The sequence below is a fragment of the Pezoporus flaviventris genome, unplaced genomic scaffold, assembly GCF_033815535.1.
Source record: "Pezoporus flaviventris isolate CSIRO_AGI_PZ_B2104156 unplaced genomic scaffold, CSIRO_AGI_Pfla_v1 ptg000036l, whole genome shotgun sequence".
In the NCBI taxonomy this organism is placed as follows: domain Eukaryota; kingdom Metazoa; phylum Chordata; class Aves; order Psittaciformes; family Psittacidae; genus Pezoporus; species Pezoporus flaviventris.
In genome coordinates, this window is record NW_026892584.1 from 5,897,854 (window position 1) to 5,911,016 (window position 13,163).

Here is a 13,163-nt window from a genome sequence, read left to right on the forward strand (position 1 = left end):
TAGCCTGCAGTTATGAGCAACATTCTGCAAGCATGAAATATGGATGTTTATGTGTTGAGATGTGCATAGACTAAGGCCAAAGATAAGTTTTGTTTATATAGTCAAGGTGATTAAAAGTGTATAATGCCAGCAGGGTGTTATATCACAGTTGTTGCATTGTATAAACAGTTAACTGTGACAGAAAAAAACTATACAGTAACTAAAACCACAGTCAATTTACTGTACTTGATAGTGGTTACTCTCTTGGATTTAAAAACCAAATTGCTTTGCTTATTATTCATAGAAAATCTAGAAACACTTGCCTAGCAGGCAATCTTCTTTTGTGGTTTCTACAGAAATGCATTATGCGTCTGAGATTTAGGGACAGTTTGTCAGTGTGGATATCTGTGTCCCATCAGTAAAAGATTCAAACTTCAGCTTTTCCGTCTGCAGAAGAAAGCAGTCCAGTTGGCCTGTAGTTGTGCTTTAGACCTCCTGTGCTTGGAAGTGCATGTGCCTGACTGATTGGAAGCACTTCAAGAAAAACAATGAGTGCATTGCCATATTGGAACAGTATTCCCCGATCTCTTTTCAGGCCATCATGTTATAAATCCTGATTTCTTCTGGGCTGGAACTCTACTTGCTCCCGGACTTGTCTTCTGTATCCCGAGTTCTCTTTCTAAGCCATATTAATACATTCAGCTTTTTTTCCTTGGGTGCTTTCCAAGTGTGTCTGATCAGTGGCTAATTAAAGAAGTTTAAAATAGCTTTGGAACACTTGAGTTGCTTGTTTGCACATGCAGACATATGGAATTCAGAGGGATCTATGCAGCCGAAGGGCTGTGGGCCTGTATCTTTATGTCCAGTTTCTGTCCAGTGTTCTCCTGCCTCACCGCAAGCTTTGGCTGAGTTGGGCTGTGTGGCACATTATGGTAGTGTCTCTTCTCTCTGTCAAGTTCTTGCCTACAGTAGAAAAAGAATATTATTTGTTTGCTGACATCTGGTCCTCAATTTTGGTGAACAAAGTGTGGCAGTGACTTAATAGCAGCCATAGTTTTCTGAAATGTAGCTTCTCTTCAGTACTTGTTAAGGGATCTGATCCTGATGCTTTTTTTACCTGCTTTTTTCTTTTTCTTTAAAACCACTTTGGCGCAGTTTCCTAATAAATAGTCAGAACACTTTCAAAACTTCTGTTAAAACCACTTCAGTTACTGCATGCTGCTGGCATTGCCAATAGCCAAGTTGAAGAAGCCATTTTCTAAAATGTTTTTTAATAGTCATGTACTTTATTTTCACATGACTTGAAATGGGAGCATGAAGTATTTTGAAGTTCTAGAAGGTAAACTTTTTCTTCTTGTAACTTTTGGTATTGTCTTTCCTAACCATGATACTCTATTTTCTTCTATGTGGCATCAAATTTTGTAATTGTTTAGTGAAGTGATTGCTTGTATTGCTTAGGAGGATGATATCAGTAGGAAAATTGAACTTCTGACTGAGGTTCTGATTGTCTTTACCTGTACTTAACAGTTACCTTCTTTGTTTTGGTTTCTTTAAGTTTATGTGGAGGTTTTTGTTGTTGGTTGGTTTTGTTTTTTTTTTTTTTTAAAGCAGGAATATGCTCTTAATAAATTTTGCTCTTCTCTGTTGGAAACTAATGTCAGTGTTTTGCAGTTTGTAAACCAGGGAATGTTGAGTGGAGGTACAGGTAAAGGTTCACTCAGTTCAAAGTAGAATCAGGAATTTCTTGAACTTTTGTAAGGGCTTGTGCACATTCTTGCATGTGCAGTAGTGTAAGGTCTAGGTTGTCCTTCAGAATGTAAGTCTTACACAAGTGTCCTTTGGGTTTGCTAAATCTCTTGGTGCTCAAATCTGTGACAGTTGAGTTGGTGAGATCATTTCTTGTTCTCTTAGGTCAAATGAGATTGCAATACACATTGGGCGGATTTAGGTTTAGAACAGTACATGGCAGGATCAGAGGGTTTTCTTATAAGATTTATTTAAAAATCCCCAAACAAACAAAAAACCCAAACCCAAAACTCTTGGAGGACTTTGCTGACAGATGCAGTTCTTCTTGAAACAAATTGTTTAGCACTTGTTAGTTCCAATTAGTACTTGGAATAGAAGTAACTTCACTTGGTAGTGAATGTGTTTTGCTTTAAGATTCCTTTGACGTGTTTCTGACCTTATGCTTCTGGAAATTCATTTTTGTCCCACTGTATTGGCACAGCCTGCGTGTTTTGAATCGGTGTAAGCCAAATGTAGGGAATGAATACCTTGATTTGATTGTCCTCTTGAGAGACTTGTCTCCCATTTGGAAGAGCGTTAGAGAAAGGCAGGTGACTGTAAGACAGTGAAGAATCTGAAGCTACTTCTAGTGCTAAGCCAGTGATGAGGAACTCTGGCAGAGAGAGTGGTGCTAGGGACCTTCAGTAGTACCCTCACCAAATTACTCTGCAGGAGATGGTTTGCGTTCTTGCATTTTATTTTGCTCTTGTATCAGTGGAATGGAAATACTCCTTATCACCATAGAGCTCGTCTGAAAGGTGTGCACTGAGTTAAGACAGTTGCGAAATCTGCTTGGAAGCTATTTTCTAAGCTGAAAACTATAGAAAAAGAAAGGTAACACAGCGCAGACTATGATCTTGAACAGTTTTTCTTTTCTCGCTAATTGCTCTCTGCTGCCATTTTTAAGCACAAATGAAGTTGTTGGGGTGCTTGTCTGCTTTGCTTTGCTTTTGGTTCTCTCTTCCCCATCATGTGCTTAAAATTGTGTTCACTCTGGAGATATAAAGTCTTAGTTTTACTTCTTTGCAGTTATTAGTCCTGTGTTGCCCAGTTCTCGTATCTTACATGGGCATTTTCTTATGTCTGAGTTGGACACCTGCTGCTTGGTGTAGTCATCTCTAATCAGCCAGTCAGACACAGAAACAAACACAAATAGCAAGTGCTTTGACCTGCTGCTTCTGCTAACCGCAGTTTGTCCTTACTGCAGTTACAGGGTTTTTGAAGTGAAAGGCCCAGTTAAAGAAATGTATGTTTTCTCTAAGGAGTCTGACATGCCGAATACCTGTGCTCAGAAAAATCTGTTGAAAAATGTTTCTTTTACACTATGCTTTCTGCTACAAACAGTCATGCCTGAAGTGAACGCTTGAGGTAAAAGAGTTTGCCACCACTGCGTCTGGTGGCTCAACTGCATTGCATGCTACCTGTCCATAAGAACTGTGTTTATAATTTTTTTTCCCCTTCTGTTCCCCTTCAGGCTAAAGAAAAGCTTAATCCTGGCAAGTAGCCCATCTTTCTGTTTTATCCATATACTTCTTCAAGATACCTAGCTAGACTCGTCTGCGGTAATAGTCTGCCACTGTAGGGGCAACTCTCTACCTTAAAGCAGAATATGGAAATTGCATGTGGAATGGAAATTACTTGCCAAATACAACAGTATTTCATTGTGATCCATGAAGTAAGATGATGAGAAGGAAAAACATATTCCAGAATGTAATCATGTAATGGTTTTAAATTTGGCCAAGTCAGAGAATTTCTGTAGGCACTTGATAGACTTCTTGCTGATAGAATGTGAGAATAGATGGAATTGTGGTTCTTCGAGCTGCAACCTTCCTCCCATCCTGCTGCTCTCTTTCCAGTCCTGAGACTCCTTAATTCTTCTTTTTCCTGGATTTACTTGCTTTTTACAGATCAACAAAAATGTCTAGGTATACTAAATATAGATAAATACTGGTGTAACTAACTTCTCATACATGCTTTAAGGGATAAGGTATTTTACCTCCAGTAACTGGTTAGAAGAACAAATCAGCCGTTTTTGGTGTTATTAAGTGGCCATGTTAAGGTATAGTGGATTTTCTTTTCCTTGCACAGTGAGCAGCTAAGTACTTTCCAAACTAACAGTGCAATAATGGTATGTCATTTTTCCCTACCAGTGCCCTACATTGTACACTACCAGTACACTACAAGGCCAAAAGACTTTGTTATTTGCACCAGAATAAGTATATTCTGGTTTTAAAACTGAGAGCAAGACCACTACTGAAGCACTTCTTCCCTCTTTTAAGTTTTTTGTTGTTATTATTTTTAAATCTTATGTAATACCCTGGTACTAAGTGTGCTGCTTGCTTCTTTAGAAAAAGTAAAGAAATATTCCATACTCTCTCAGGATAGGTATAAGAAAATATTTACGCTAGTTTGATTTATGTTTGCAGGCTACTTGACTTTGTTCATGCCTTTTGCCACCTGGTCCTGACATGCTTAAAGCCTGCAGAAAGTAGCTATTGTTACTTGCAGGCTGCAACCATGCAGGCCAGACTGTTGGGAATGGCTTAAGCTAAGTGGATATCCAGGATCAGAGAACTGCATTTGCAGATAAACCTGGTTGGAGAAGGTAGCTGCTGAGTGGATAGAAATTCTGAATTATTGTTACTTTGTAGTTAATTTGAAAGGGTAATACTAAAGTTAGGTTAATGACAGAGGGATAAGTTGTATTTGAAGTAGCCAGCAGGATTAGACAGTTTTGTGTAGTAGGAAAACACTGTTTCTATCCTGAGACTTGCTCTTTCAAATGAGCAAGCTGAATACAAACCAGATGGCGTGTTTGTATATCTATGGCTACATTTAAAGTTCCTTTTAAAGATTAAGAAAATAGAGTATGGAACGGATTTTTCACAAAGCTTATCATTAATTCATCACTTTTTTTTGCAGTCAGGCTGTGATTAAAGCTGCAAACCAGTAAGTACCTGTGGAGGCAGAAACTGGTGTGCAGGCAGAATAGGGGAGTACTCCTGGTGATGTTCATTGTTTGTTCTGTAACGTGTTTCAGTCCAACTAAGCTTTTGGCAGAAACTTTGTAAACTGTTTAAGCTGTTTATTTTTGCTTGTTTCGACTAAAGGCTCCTAATCTTTTCTGCCAGCAGAGCAAGATCTGAAAAGAAAAATCAAAAGCCTAGATTGCAGGATTATGACTGATGGTAGCAAAACCTGTGCTGGGTTCCTCTTGGGTTGTGGGACTCTTTGCAGACCTCCAAACTCTGCAAATTTGCCCTAAAACAAAAATGCCAGGAGCTGAATTTCTTGTCCCTGTCTTCTGCTCTCTAAAGTCTGAGAAGTCAAAGGATAGAATTAAAGCCATAACCTTAGAAAGTGCACAGGTGAGCTTAGTTTTTCTCTAGGGCATTTGTTTTGAAAGTTGTTACTCTTGCAGTTTTCATCTGCACTCTTCAGCAGTGTTCAAGGGCTTGAGAAGCCTCAACACCTGAACCTATGCATTCAAGTATCTTTTCCAATTTCATTGTGTCTGTAGTTTTATGAACATGTTAGGAAAAGACATGCATACACCCCTCCCCAGCACACATATGGAGAATATGTGTGTACATTTTTTTTTCCTTGTTCGTGTTTCCCCCAGTCTTTCCTGACTGGAATGGAATCTTGCTTGAGTATCATGAAAAAGGCATCCTGTGTTTCCAGGCTGTATTACATTTATAGCTTGACTGAAGGTAGAAATTGTCTTAGTTTTGTGAGCTCATTCTATACTCTTTCTAGCCTGGCAGCTTGAAAGCAGTCTGAATGTTTCAGCAGTTGTGTTAGACCACACACTCAGGTCATCTGGTGTTGCCTTCTCCTTTGTGGTGCATAGGTATCAAAAATGTTAAAAATGATCCTGCAGTATAAAAGAGGAGGGTGAGGTGTTGGTCTGGCATACTGCAGTGTTAACTGCTCTAGCCACCAGCTGCTGAATAAAAAGATCTTGTGCGCATGTTGCATAGGTGCATTTAGCACTGTTGTTCAGTTCTGGGAGATGAGTTGTTTTTACGTTGAACTGAGACTTCAGTCATACATTGCAAAGGGTAAATGAAGCTGATGCTTTTTATTTTGTGCACAGTTATTTCAGTCACATTGTTGGGTTGGCTACTGTACAGCATGCTTTATAGCCATTTAAACATGCCCTTAAAAAATGTTTATCTGGGAGACACCAGATGCCTTGGGTTTCATCCAAGGATTCCATAGAAAGCCATAAGCACAGAGAAAAGAAATCATTTCTGATGTATTTCTTAGCTGATTACAATACTGCTTCCATACTCAAACTGGTGTTCCTGGTAACCCTGGTATAGGTAGCAGAAGGTGACTTAGTGGATGCTAAGGCTCAATTTGCTCATTTCCATATGACTTGTAGACTGACCTAGTTTGTGTTGAGCTCTCTTAGTTGTTTCAGCAAAATGTGCTTGGGTGTAGAAGTCTGGGCTTTCATCAGGATGCTGCTCAATTAGCACTGGGGTTTGTGGCTTCTGTTTTAAAACAAGCTTTCATTTCTTTAACTTAATTTACTTAAAAATGTTTGTGAAAGAAAAAATATTTTTTGTTTCTCGATCTTTTTCAGATTATCAGAGACTGATGACTGTGGCAGAGACCATCACAGCACTGATGTTTCCATTTCAGTGGCAGCATGTGTATGTTCCTATCCTTCCAGCATCCCTCCTTCATTTTCTAGATGCTCCAGTTCCTTATCTCATGGGTTTGCATTCTAATGGGCTGGATGACAGGTCTAAGCTGGAACTTCCTCAAGAGGTGAGGAGCTTGTCTTGGTTGATTAAATATTGTACATGACTATGAAGGAAGTGAGAAATGAGCCAAAATACTAGTGCTAACTCTAACAGACATTGTGCAGTTCTTGCTGACTCAGAATAGCCGTTAGTTTATTTTTTTGAGATGCTGGAGAAAATCTGGTGAAGTAGATAAATAAACCCATTTTGGAAATTGTATGCTCTGATAAGCTAATTTTACAGCAGCATTACAGAAAGAACATTTTTCTGCAGCAAGGCCTAGCCCTGTAATGCTAGGAGATGCAAGAAAGTGCAGTGTGAATTCACCAGCTGTGGCCAAAAGGCCCTACAGCCGCTTCTGCATGGTGCCGAGTGAAAGCTCAACTGGCTTTAGTGCTGTACTGTGCTGGCTCCTGACTACCGGGGATTAGGCTGAGTTTCCCTGCATTCCATTTCTAAGTTGGGGTTGGCATACATGGACCCGGCCTGTCAGTTGTCTGCACCAAAAGTGTTTTGAATTTTCTTCTAGAATGCACACTTCAGTGTGCAGAAAAATGTCAGCGTATATTTGAGCTAACTGGTGCTGATTGGAATAGTGCTCAGGAAGTCTTCCCTTGTAGTGAGGCTCTGTTAACACCAGCCACTGTAAAAGGGAGAAACAAATGGTCTGTAGAGGTTCTGCAACTCATACATGGGGCTGGGACTGCGTTCAGACTGCTTAGAGGTTGTTTTTATTTACTTTATCCCACTGTTCACGGATATTCTTTATAGGGATGAGCCAAGAGAGAGTTTAAGAGCTGATTGTGAGGATCAGGGGACCAAGAGTTGTTGAACACTACCTGAGGTAGCAAAAGAAATGTCTGCAGGAGCCAGTAACCACCCTTGGGAAGTATATCAGGTGACGTGTCTGTGTAGCTTGTTGAGGCAGTTCCATCAGTCATCTGAATGACTTCTCTCATTGAGCACCATTGAATGGTTTATTTGCTTTTGTATGTAGAAAATGTTAGGTGTTATGTATTGGTCTGGTTAGCTGTTGTCAAGAAGCTAGATGTCACTATTAGGTAGCCTTGTGGGAAGGAAGCAAGTGCTTGGAAGGAACAAGGCAGCTCTGGGCCCTGCTGGAGTCTGCTTTCTTGTAGGTGTAACTTTGCAGGGGAGGACTGTGTAAACCATGTGAAACACCCATGGTTTACATGGAAGCGCCATGGTAGAAAAAGCATTCTCTAGTCTGCCATTATCCCTGGTTGTCTGTTTTTTTCTATTATCATTTAGGTTGCTGGAAAAGCAGAAGTATGGCAGGCAGAGGATTCTGTGGTGGTGGTTGTGATTTTCATTATCGGGCAGCGCTGCAACAAAGCTTGATGCAAAAAAAAAGAAAAAAATCCTAGAAAAGCTGCATGAAAGTAAAGATGGTATTTTTGTGAACCTCCAGTCTGGTCACCATGCCAACATTGCTCTTTTTTGCAAATCCGTATGCTAATAGTTTTAATTTGTTTTTCCTGGCAAGTTCAAAGGAAAACTTCTCTTCAAACTCTGCTACTTTTCCTATGAAAAATAAAGTATTTAATCTCTTGATTTCTTTCTTTTCCCCTCTTTTTAATTTCTTTTTCCCCTCCAATGGCACAATTTCTAACAGGTTAGTGTATATTCCTGCTATGAAAGCAGTTTATTGCGTTGGCTTACTACATTTTTACAAAATTTCATGTCCTGACAGGCCTAATTAATATGATTAGTGTACTTTTTAGAGAGACTAGTTGGTGAAGTAAAATGCATGTGTGGATATGCATGTTATGGATGTTTTCATTATTATAACAAGCTTCTAAAAGACTGTCCTCCTTTTGTAAAGAATTTCCTAATTTTAAAATCACTGTAATACTTCCAACTAAATAAGCATGTTTTAGTTTCAAATAGGAATTTCAGTTATTTAAAGGGTAAATTCTTTTGAAGAGCTTTATCAACTTACCTTGGAGGTTTAAAAAAAGGCAGTTGGTCTTATTTTAAATGTTAAAAATTAAATCAAAGTGGTATTTAAAACATAATCTGACACCTTAATTTACATTTTGCTTTTCAGAAAGCCTTTTATCGGGGGGTGGAGTAGTAGATTTTTGATCTACAGAGATCAGCATTGTCTGAGGGCAGGGAGGGGAGGGCATACAGGTCTGGGATATCAGCAGCAATGTACCCATGTAATGGAACTTGCTGCAGGACTGAACTTACCCTTCCAAACCTTCAGATTTTCTCTCTCTTATTCAAAGAGTGGGCTCTTAAAACTTTGAACACAGTAAGTATGACTTAGTTTGAGAAATCCTCTTGACAGTCATTGCTGAGTAGGATTTCTTATGAACTGTTAAAGTCCGTCGCACTACAGGCTGGGAATGTAGCTGTGGCGTAGAAAAAGACTTGAAAATGTGCTAGAGACTTCAAAGATGACTAAGGAGTTATCCCCTACCAATAGATTTGCTTATCTGAGAAGCAAAGTAGACAGGAGCTCACTATTGCTGAGATTTTCATTGTAGGGGGTTTACTACTGTTGCAACAAGAAGTAAAATTACCATCTTAAAAGTAAAGCAGAATTCAAAGTGCATGCTGGTCTCATTAAGTGAAATAATTGGTCAGTGTCAGTATTTCTGATATTATTAATTTAATCAGTCAGCTTTAATATAGTTAACACTGCAGATTACAGGTTCATCTCAGACCAGCTTTGCTTTATGATTAGGCTTTCAGGTACCCTCCCCTTAAAGAGCCAGAGAAGCTGTACACTTAATTCCTGACCTATAGGAACATGCATAATATGTGTTGTTGTAGAACAGCAGAAGAGGGCATGTGGAATCTTATTATTTGTGTAAAGGCAGATTTATCATAACTAACAAAAGGGATGTTAATATTTTATATTGTTTATCTCTGAAGTTTGGGATGTATGTGATCCTTTATGAAATCATCAGGGTTATATGAGGATCTTAATTTCCAAGTCCTGCCTTTAGGCTCCTGATTCGTAGCTACAGTAAGTATCAGAATTTTCCTCCCTTGCCACAAAAAAATAAAGACCTATTCTATATTCTAATTTATTCTGAGTTCTGCTCTCTTGAAGCTGTATGGACTGCATCTGTGTTGCTAATCTGTTTGACTGGATGCATGGGACAGCTGCTGTTAAAGAAGGCAATATCTATTTAGGCAAGGGCCAAAAATGAGCTCTGGCAGAAAATCTGATTAGTACTTCTCAGTTGAAGGGCATTGTGGAAGGATGCCTTCATGTCACTGTAGAATTCTCGATTGTGGTTTTATGATGATGCTTTTAAAAGACTGACTTGCCTTGATCAAAGTGTTTTAGGCTAATATGTGTGAAAATACTATCTCTCCTAACTCAGGTGTGGTTTAAGTCTTGCACGTATCATAAGGCTTGGTTTAGTTTGTTTGTGGTGGCAGTCTCCCATATTTTGGTCACATCTGATGCTTTAAGGGAATGTTTTACCATGGGAGCATGGAAACCCAGCTGAATTCTGGAAGTTGGTGCTTTGTCAGATGATGATTAAAATCTTCAGTGAACATCTACTGCATAAGTAGTTTAGGCTATCTGTTGGGTACATCAGAAAACAGTGCCTGATGGGGAGTTCATTGAAGTTCACCAGTTACTTGAAAACCTGACTGGCCCAGTAAAATTGTAACAAAGGCTGGAAGCTTACTGTAGGGTTGAGTTTCTTGTACATGTCAATGGTACAGTGCACTTAAAAGTTAATCTTGCTCTTATTTTGCGGAGGGCTCTTTTTGTATGTCTGAGCATCCTTGTGGTTTCACTGGTGGCTGCATCAGAGGATTGTAAGGAACTCGAAGAGAAAAGGGAAGCATGTGAGAAGTGGTGCTTAGAGTAAGGTGCTGCAGAAATCAAAGGGGAAGGGAAGAACATGTTTCAGATGTTGCTGGCAAGTGTGGTTTGTTTATCGGTAAAATTGATCAAAAAATGGTTAAATGAGCTTTCTTGCAGATCATAAACTCAGCAAGTACTAAAATAAGATTGCTTTTTTGATGTGTCTTTTGAATTTCCTTTTAAAGAAACTTCTGCAGTGCTGTAGCAATGTATTTTCAACAAGCAAGTTAATCTGGGCCATTTCATGCTATTGGATTTGTATGTGCATCTTGCCACTCTGTAATGCAAGAGAATGGTGGAAATTAAAAATATTTTGAGTGAAAATAAGCAACACAGAATCTTCCAGCACTGGTTAAATCAAACAAAAGTAGCATTTCATTATAAAAGCTTGTTTTTAATGAAGTCATCTCAAGGGGCTTGGGTCTAAAAGCTTTTTCATTTAGAAAAGTTGAAAGATTTTAAAAGCTGAAATCCAGCTCTTTGCTAGCATAAGAAATATATATTCTCAGTATTTTTATTTCAACCATTAAAGATGTTATTCAGTGCTAAATCTTAACAAATTTTGAGGGTTTTTTATTTTTGTACGTTGCTTTAGAAGATAAGGAAGATATATTGATGCCAATACGTTTAGGCCAGAGTGACCAAAATAGTTACTTTAAAATATAATTGCTGCTTTGTATGCATTCTCAGGCTTTCTGCTGGTGTGATAAAACCTTGATAATACTGTACATTTATTGACAGACTTCAGTGTTATGTTTTCCTGTATTTCAATGTTAAACAGCCACTTGAGGAGTAAAATTCATGTTACTGAAAGCTGGAGCTGTAAATTATTCTCAATCACAAATCCTGGGTTGGCATGAAGAACAGTAATGCTGAGAATAAATGCAGAAGGTCACTATTTGCTTACAGGAATGCACAGGAGCGTCCTTTAGAATTTAGGACCAATGTAAACACACTTTCCAAAAGCCAGTTGTGTGTGTATAAATCTATATATCCATGTTTTCTGTGTGTTAAGTGAAGTGGGTGGTTATTTGCAAGGTTGGGACCTAATGCACAAAGGTGACACATGCTGCTGATGAGAGGGTTTTAGTTTTTCAGTCCTGTGTTCAAGCAGAATCCTTAACTCAGAGCCATGTTTCAGTCTGACTATCTAAGAGGGCATTTGAAAACCCATATATGACCTATACCTTAAGCACTGGGGCTGCACAGAGAATTGAAGTGGTGGTGATTGTGCTATCAGAACTAGCTGTTCTGAATTGCTCTAGGTATCTGTTTGCATACCATGTATGCATACCATATATTAATGTTTAAAATAAAGCATATTTTTTCTTTAGGATGTCAGTGGGGTGGGACCTTATTATTAGTGAATGTTACTTCCTCCTTAGACATCCTTTGGGCAGAACCTAAAGTATTTCCTTCTACATTTTTGAACAGAGCTGAAAGGAAGGATATGGGTTTTGATGCAGGCCTTGCTAGATCTGTGTGTGGGTTTGGCTCTTATTGTACTTGAGGTCAAACTAAAGAATTGCAATTGTCTTCTGCCTCTGGAATTGATGAGTGTAGTCCACACCCCACTGAGCCAGTGGAAGGTTGTGCTGTTGACCTCAGGGGACCAGGCTTTGGTATCAGACATGATCATTGACTGACTTGCATCCACATTTCTAAGGTTTGTCAAACGTTCACCTGGACACCCCATTATTTGTGATGATAACAGTTTATGAGAAGAAAGATTTTACATTATGATGTGTCACTCTTGTTCCTTGGTGTAGTGTCTCAGAAGAAGGTTTTATTGTGTGATGATGTTATGTGTTCTGTCTTGTAACAGTCTGCTATTAAAGTGGTGCATAACTATAAGAGGTTTCCTTTTGGTCAGAAAACTGATACTTCAGGAAGGAATAAAGAATATTTGTCTGTTCCAGAGACCTGAAATACCAGGCAACTGATTTAAGTATATTCTTCTTCTCTACTTACACATGTTGCCAAGTAGCTTGTCTTTTATTTAATTTTGTATGTGTAAAATCGTGATCCGTATGTCCACAGACACAAACAGCATTGTCAACAATTCACAGTTCATTCAGTGGTGCTGCCTCTAGAAACAAAATAACTAAAACCTTGTGATCAAAGAACTCCTTTATTTTTCTACTTTATATACTTCTCTAGTTCCTATAATGCAAAATGCTTTGGGTAGCCACCATTTAATAAAAAGTGTCATTTCATTTCTCTTGCCTTTTAAAGGGGGGGCCCTTACTGGTATTCTCTTCTGTTGGATCTGTAGTATAGCAGTGTTGTGAGATTTAGTGTTTTGGTGTCTGTTACTGATGATTTATTTACTTGGGATTTCAGTTTCACAGGAAAGTGTTGTTTTGGTACCTGTTGAAGGGCTTGTGAAGTAAGGTGTCTTTGCCATTTTTGTTCCTTGGGGAACATGGCCTTTTCGGAAGTGCTTATGCAATCCTTGAGGATGACCTCAGTCTCCCTGAGTTAAAAAAGGCGAAAGCCATCTACTAAGTCTCATTTGCTTAGGCTGCTCTGGGTAATCCTCTACCTTATGTGTTGAAAACCAGGCCCTCAATAAGTGTAGTGTCTCCAGAAATTTTCTTTACACCCTTTAGAGTGTGCACTAACATGCTAATTTTTTTCTTCTATACAGGGCAGATTCTGGGAAATATGATAGTAAGTGGCTGATAAGCCATCATCATCAGTGACTTAGAGAGTTTAAACTGTGTGTATTGCTCTTAAAGAGAAACTCTGCAGAAGAGATATTTGACTGTTGGAAGAAT

At 38.8% G+C, this 13,163-nt stretch overlaps 1 protein-coding gene across 9 annotated transcripts in view; it reads left to right on the forward strand.

Moving 5' to 3' along the window:
* DENND5A (DENN domain containing 5A) overlaps window positions 1-13,163 on the forward strand; it is a 70,570-nt gene that overhangs the window by 23,596 nt on the left and 33,811 nt on the right. For 8 of the 9 annotated variants that reach the window (XM_061462952.1, XM_061462944.1, XM_061462948.1 and 5 more), the window contains one exon: window positions 6,359-6,546. The exons of the other annotated variant lie outside the window; for it this stretch is intronic. In XM_061462952.1, coding sequence (XP_061318936.1) covers window positions 6,359-6,546 — 188 coding nt within the window. The remainder of the gene's footprint in view (window positions 1-6,358; window positions 6,547-13,163) is intronic. 9 annotated transcript variants of the gene reach the window in all.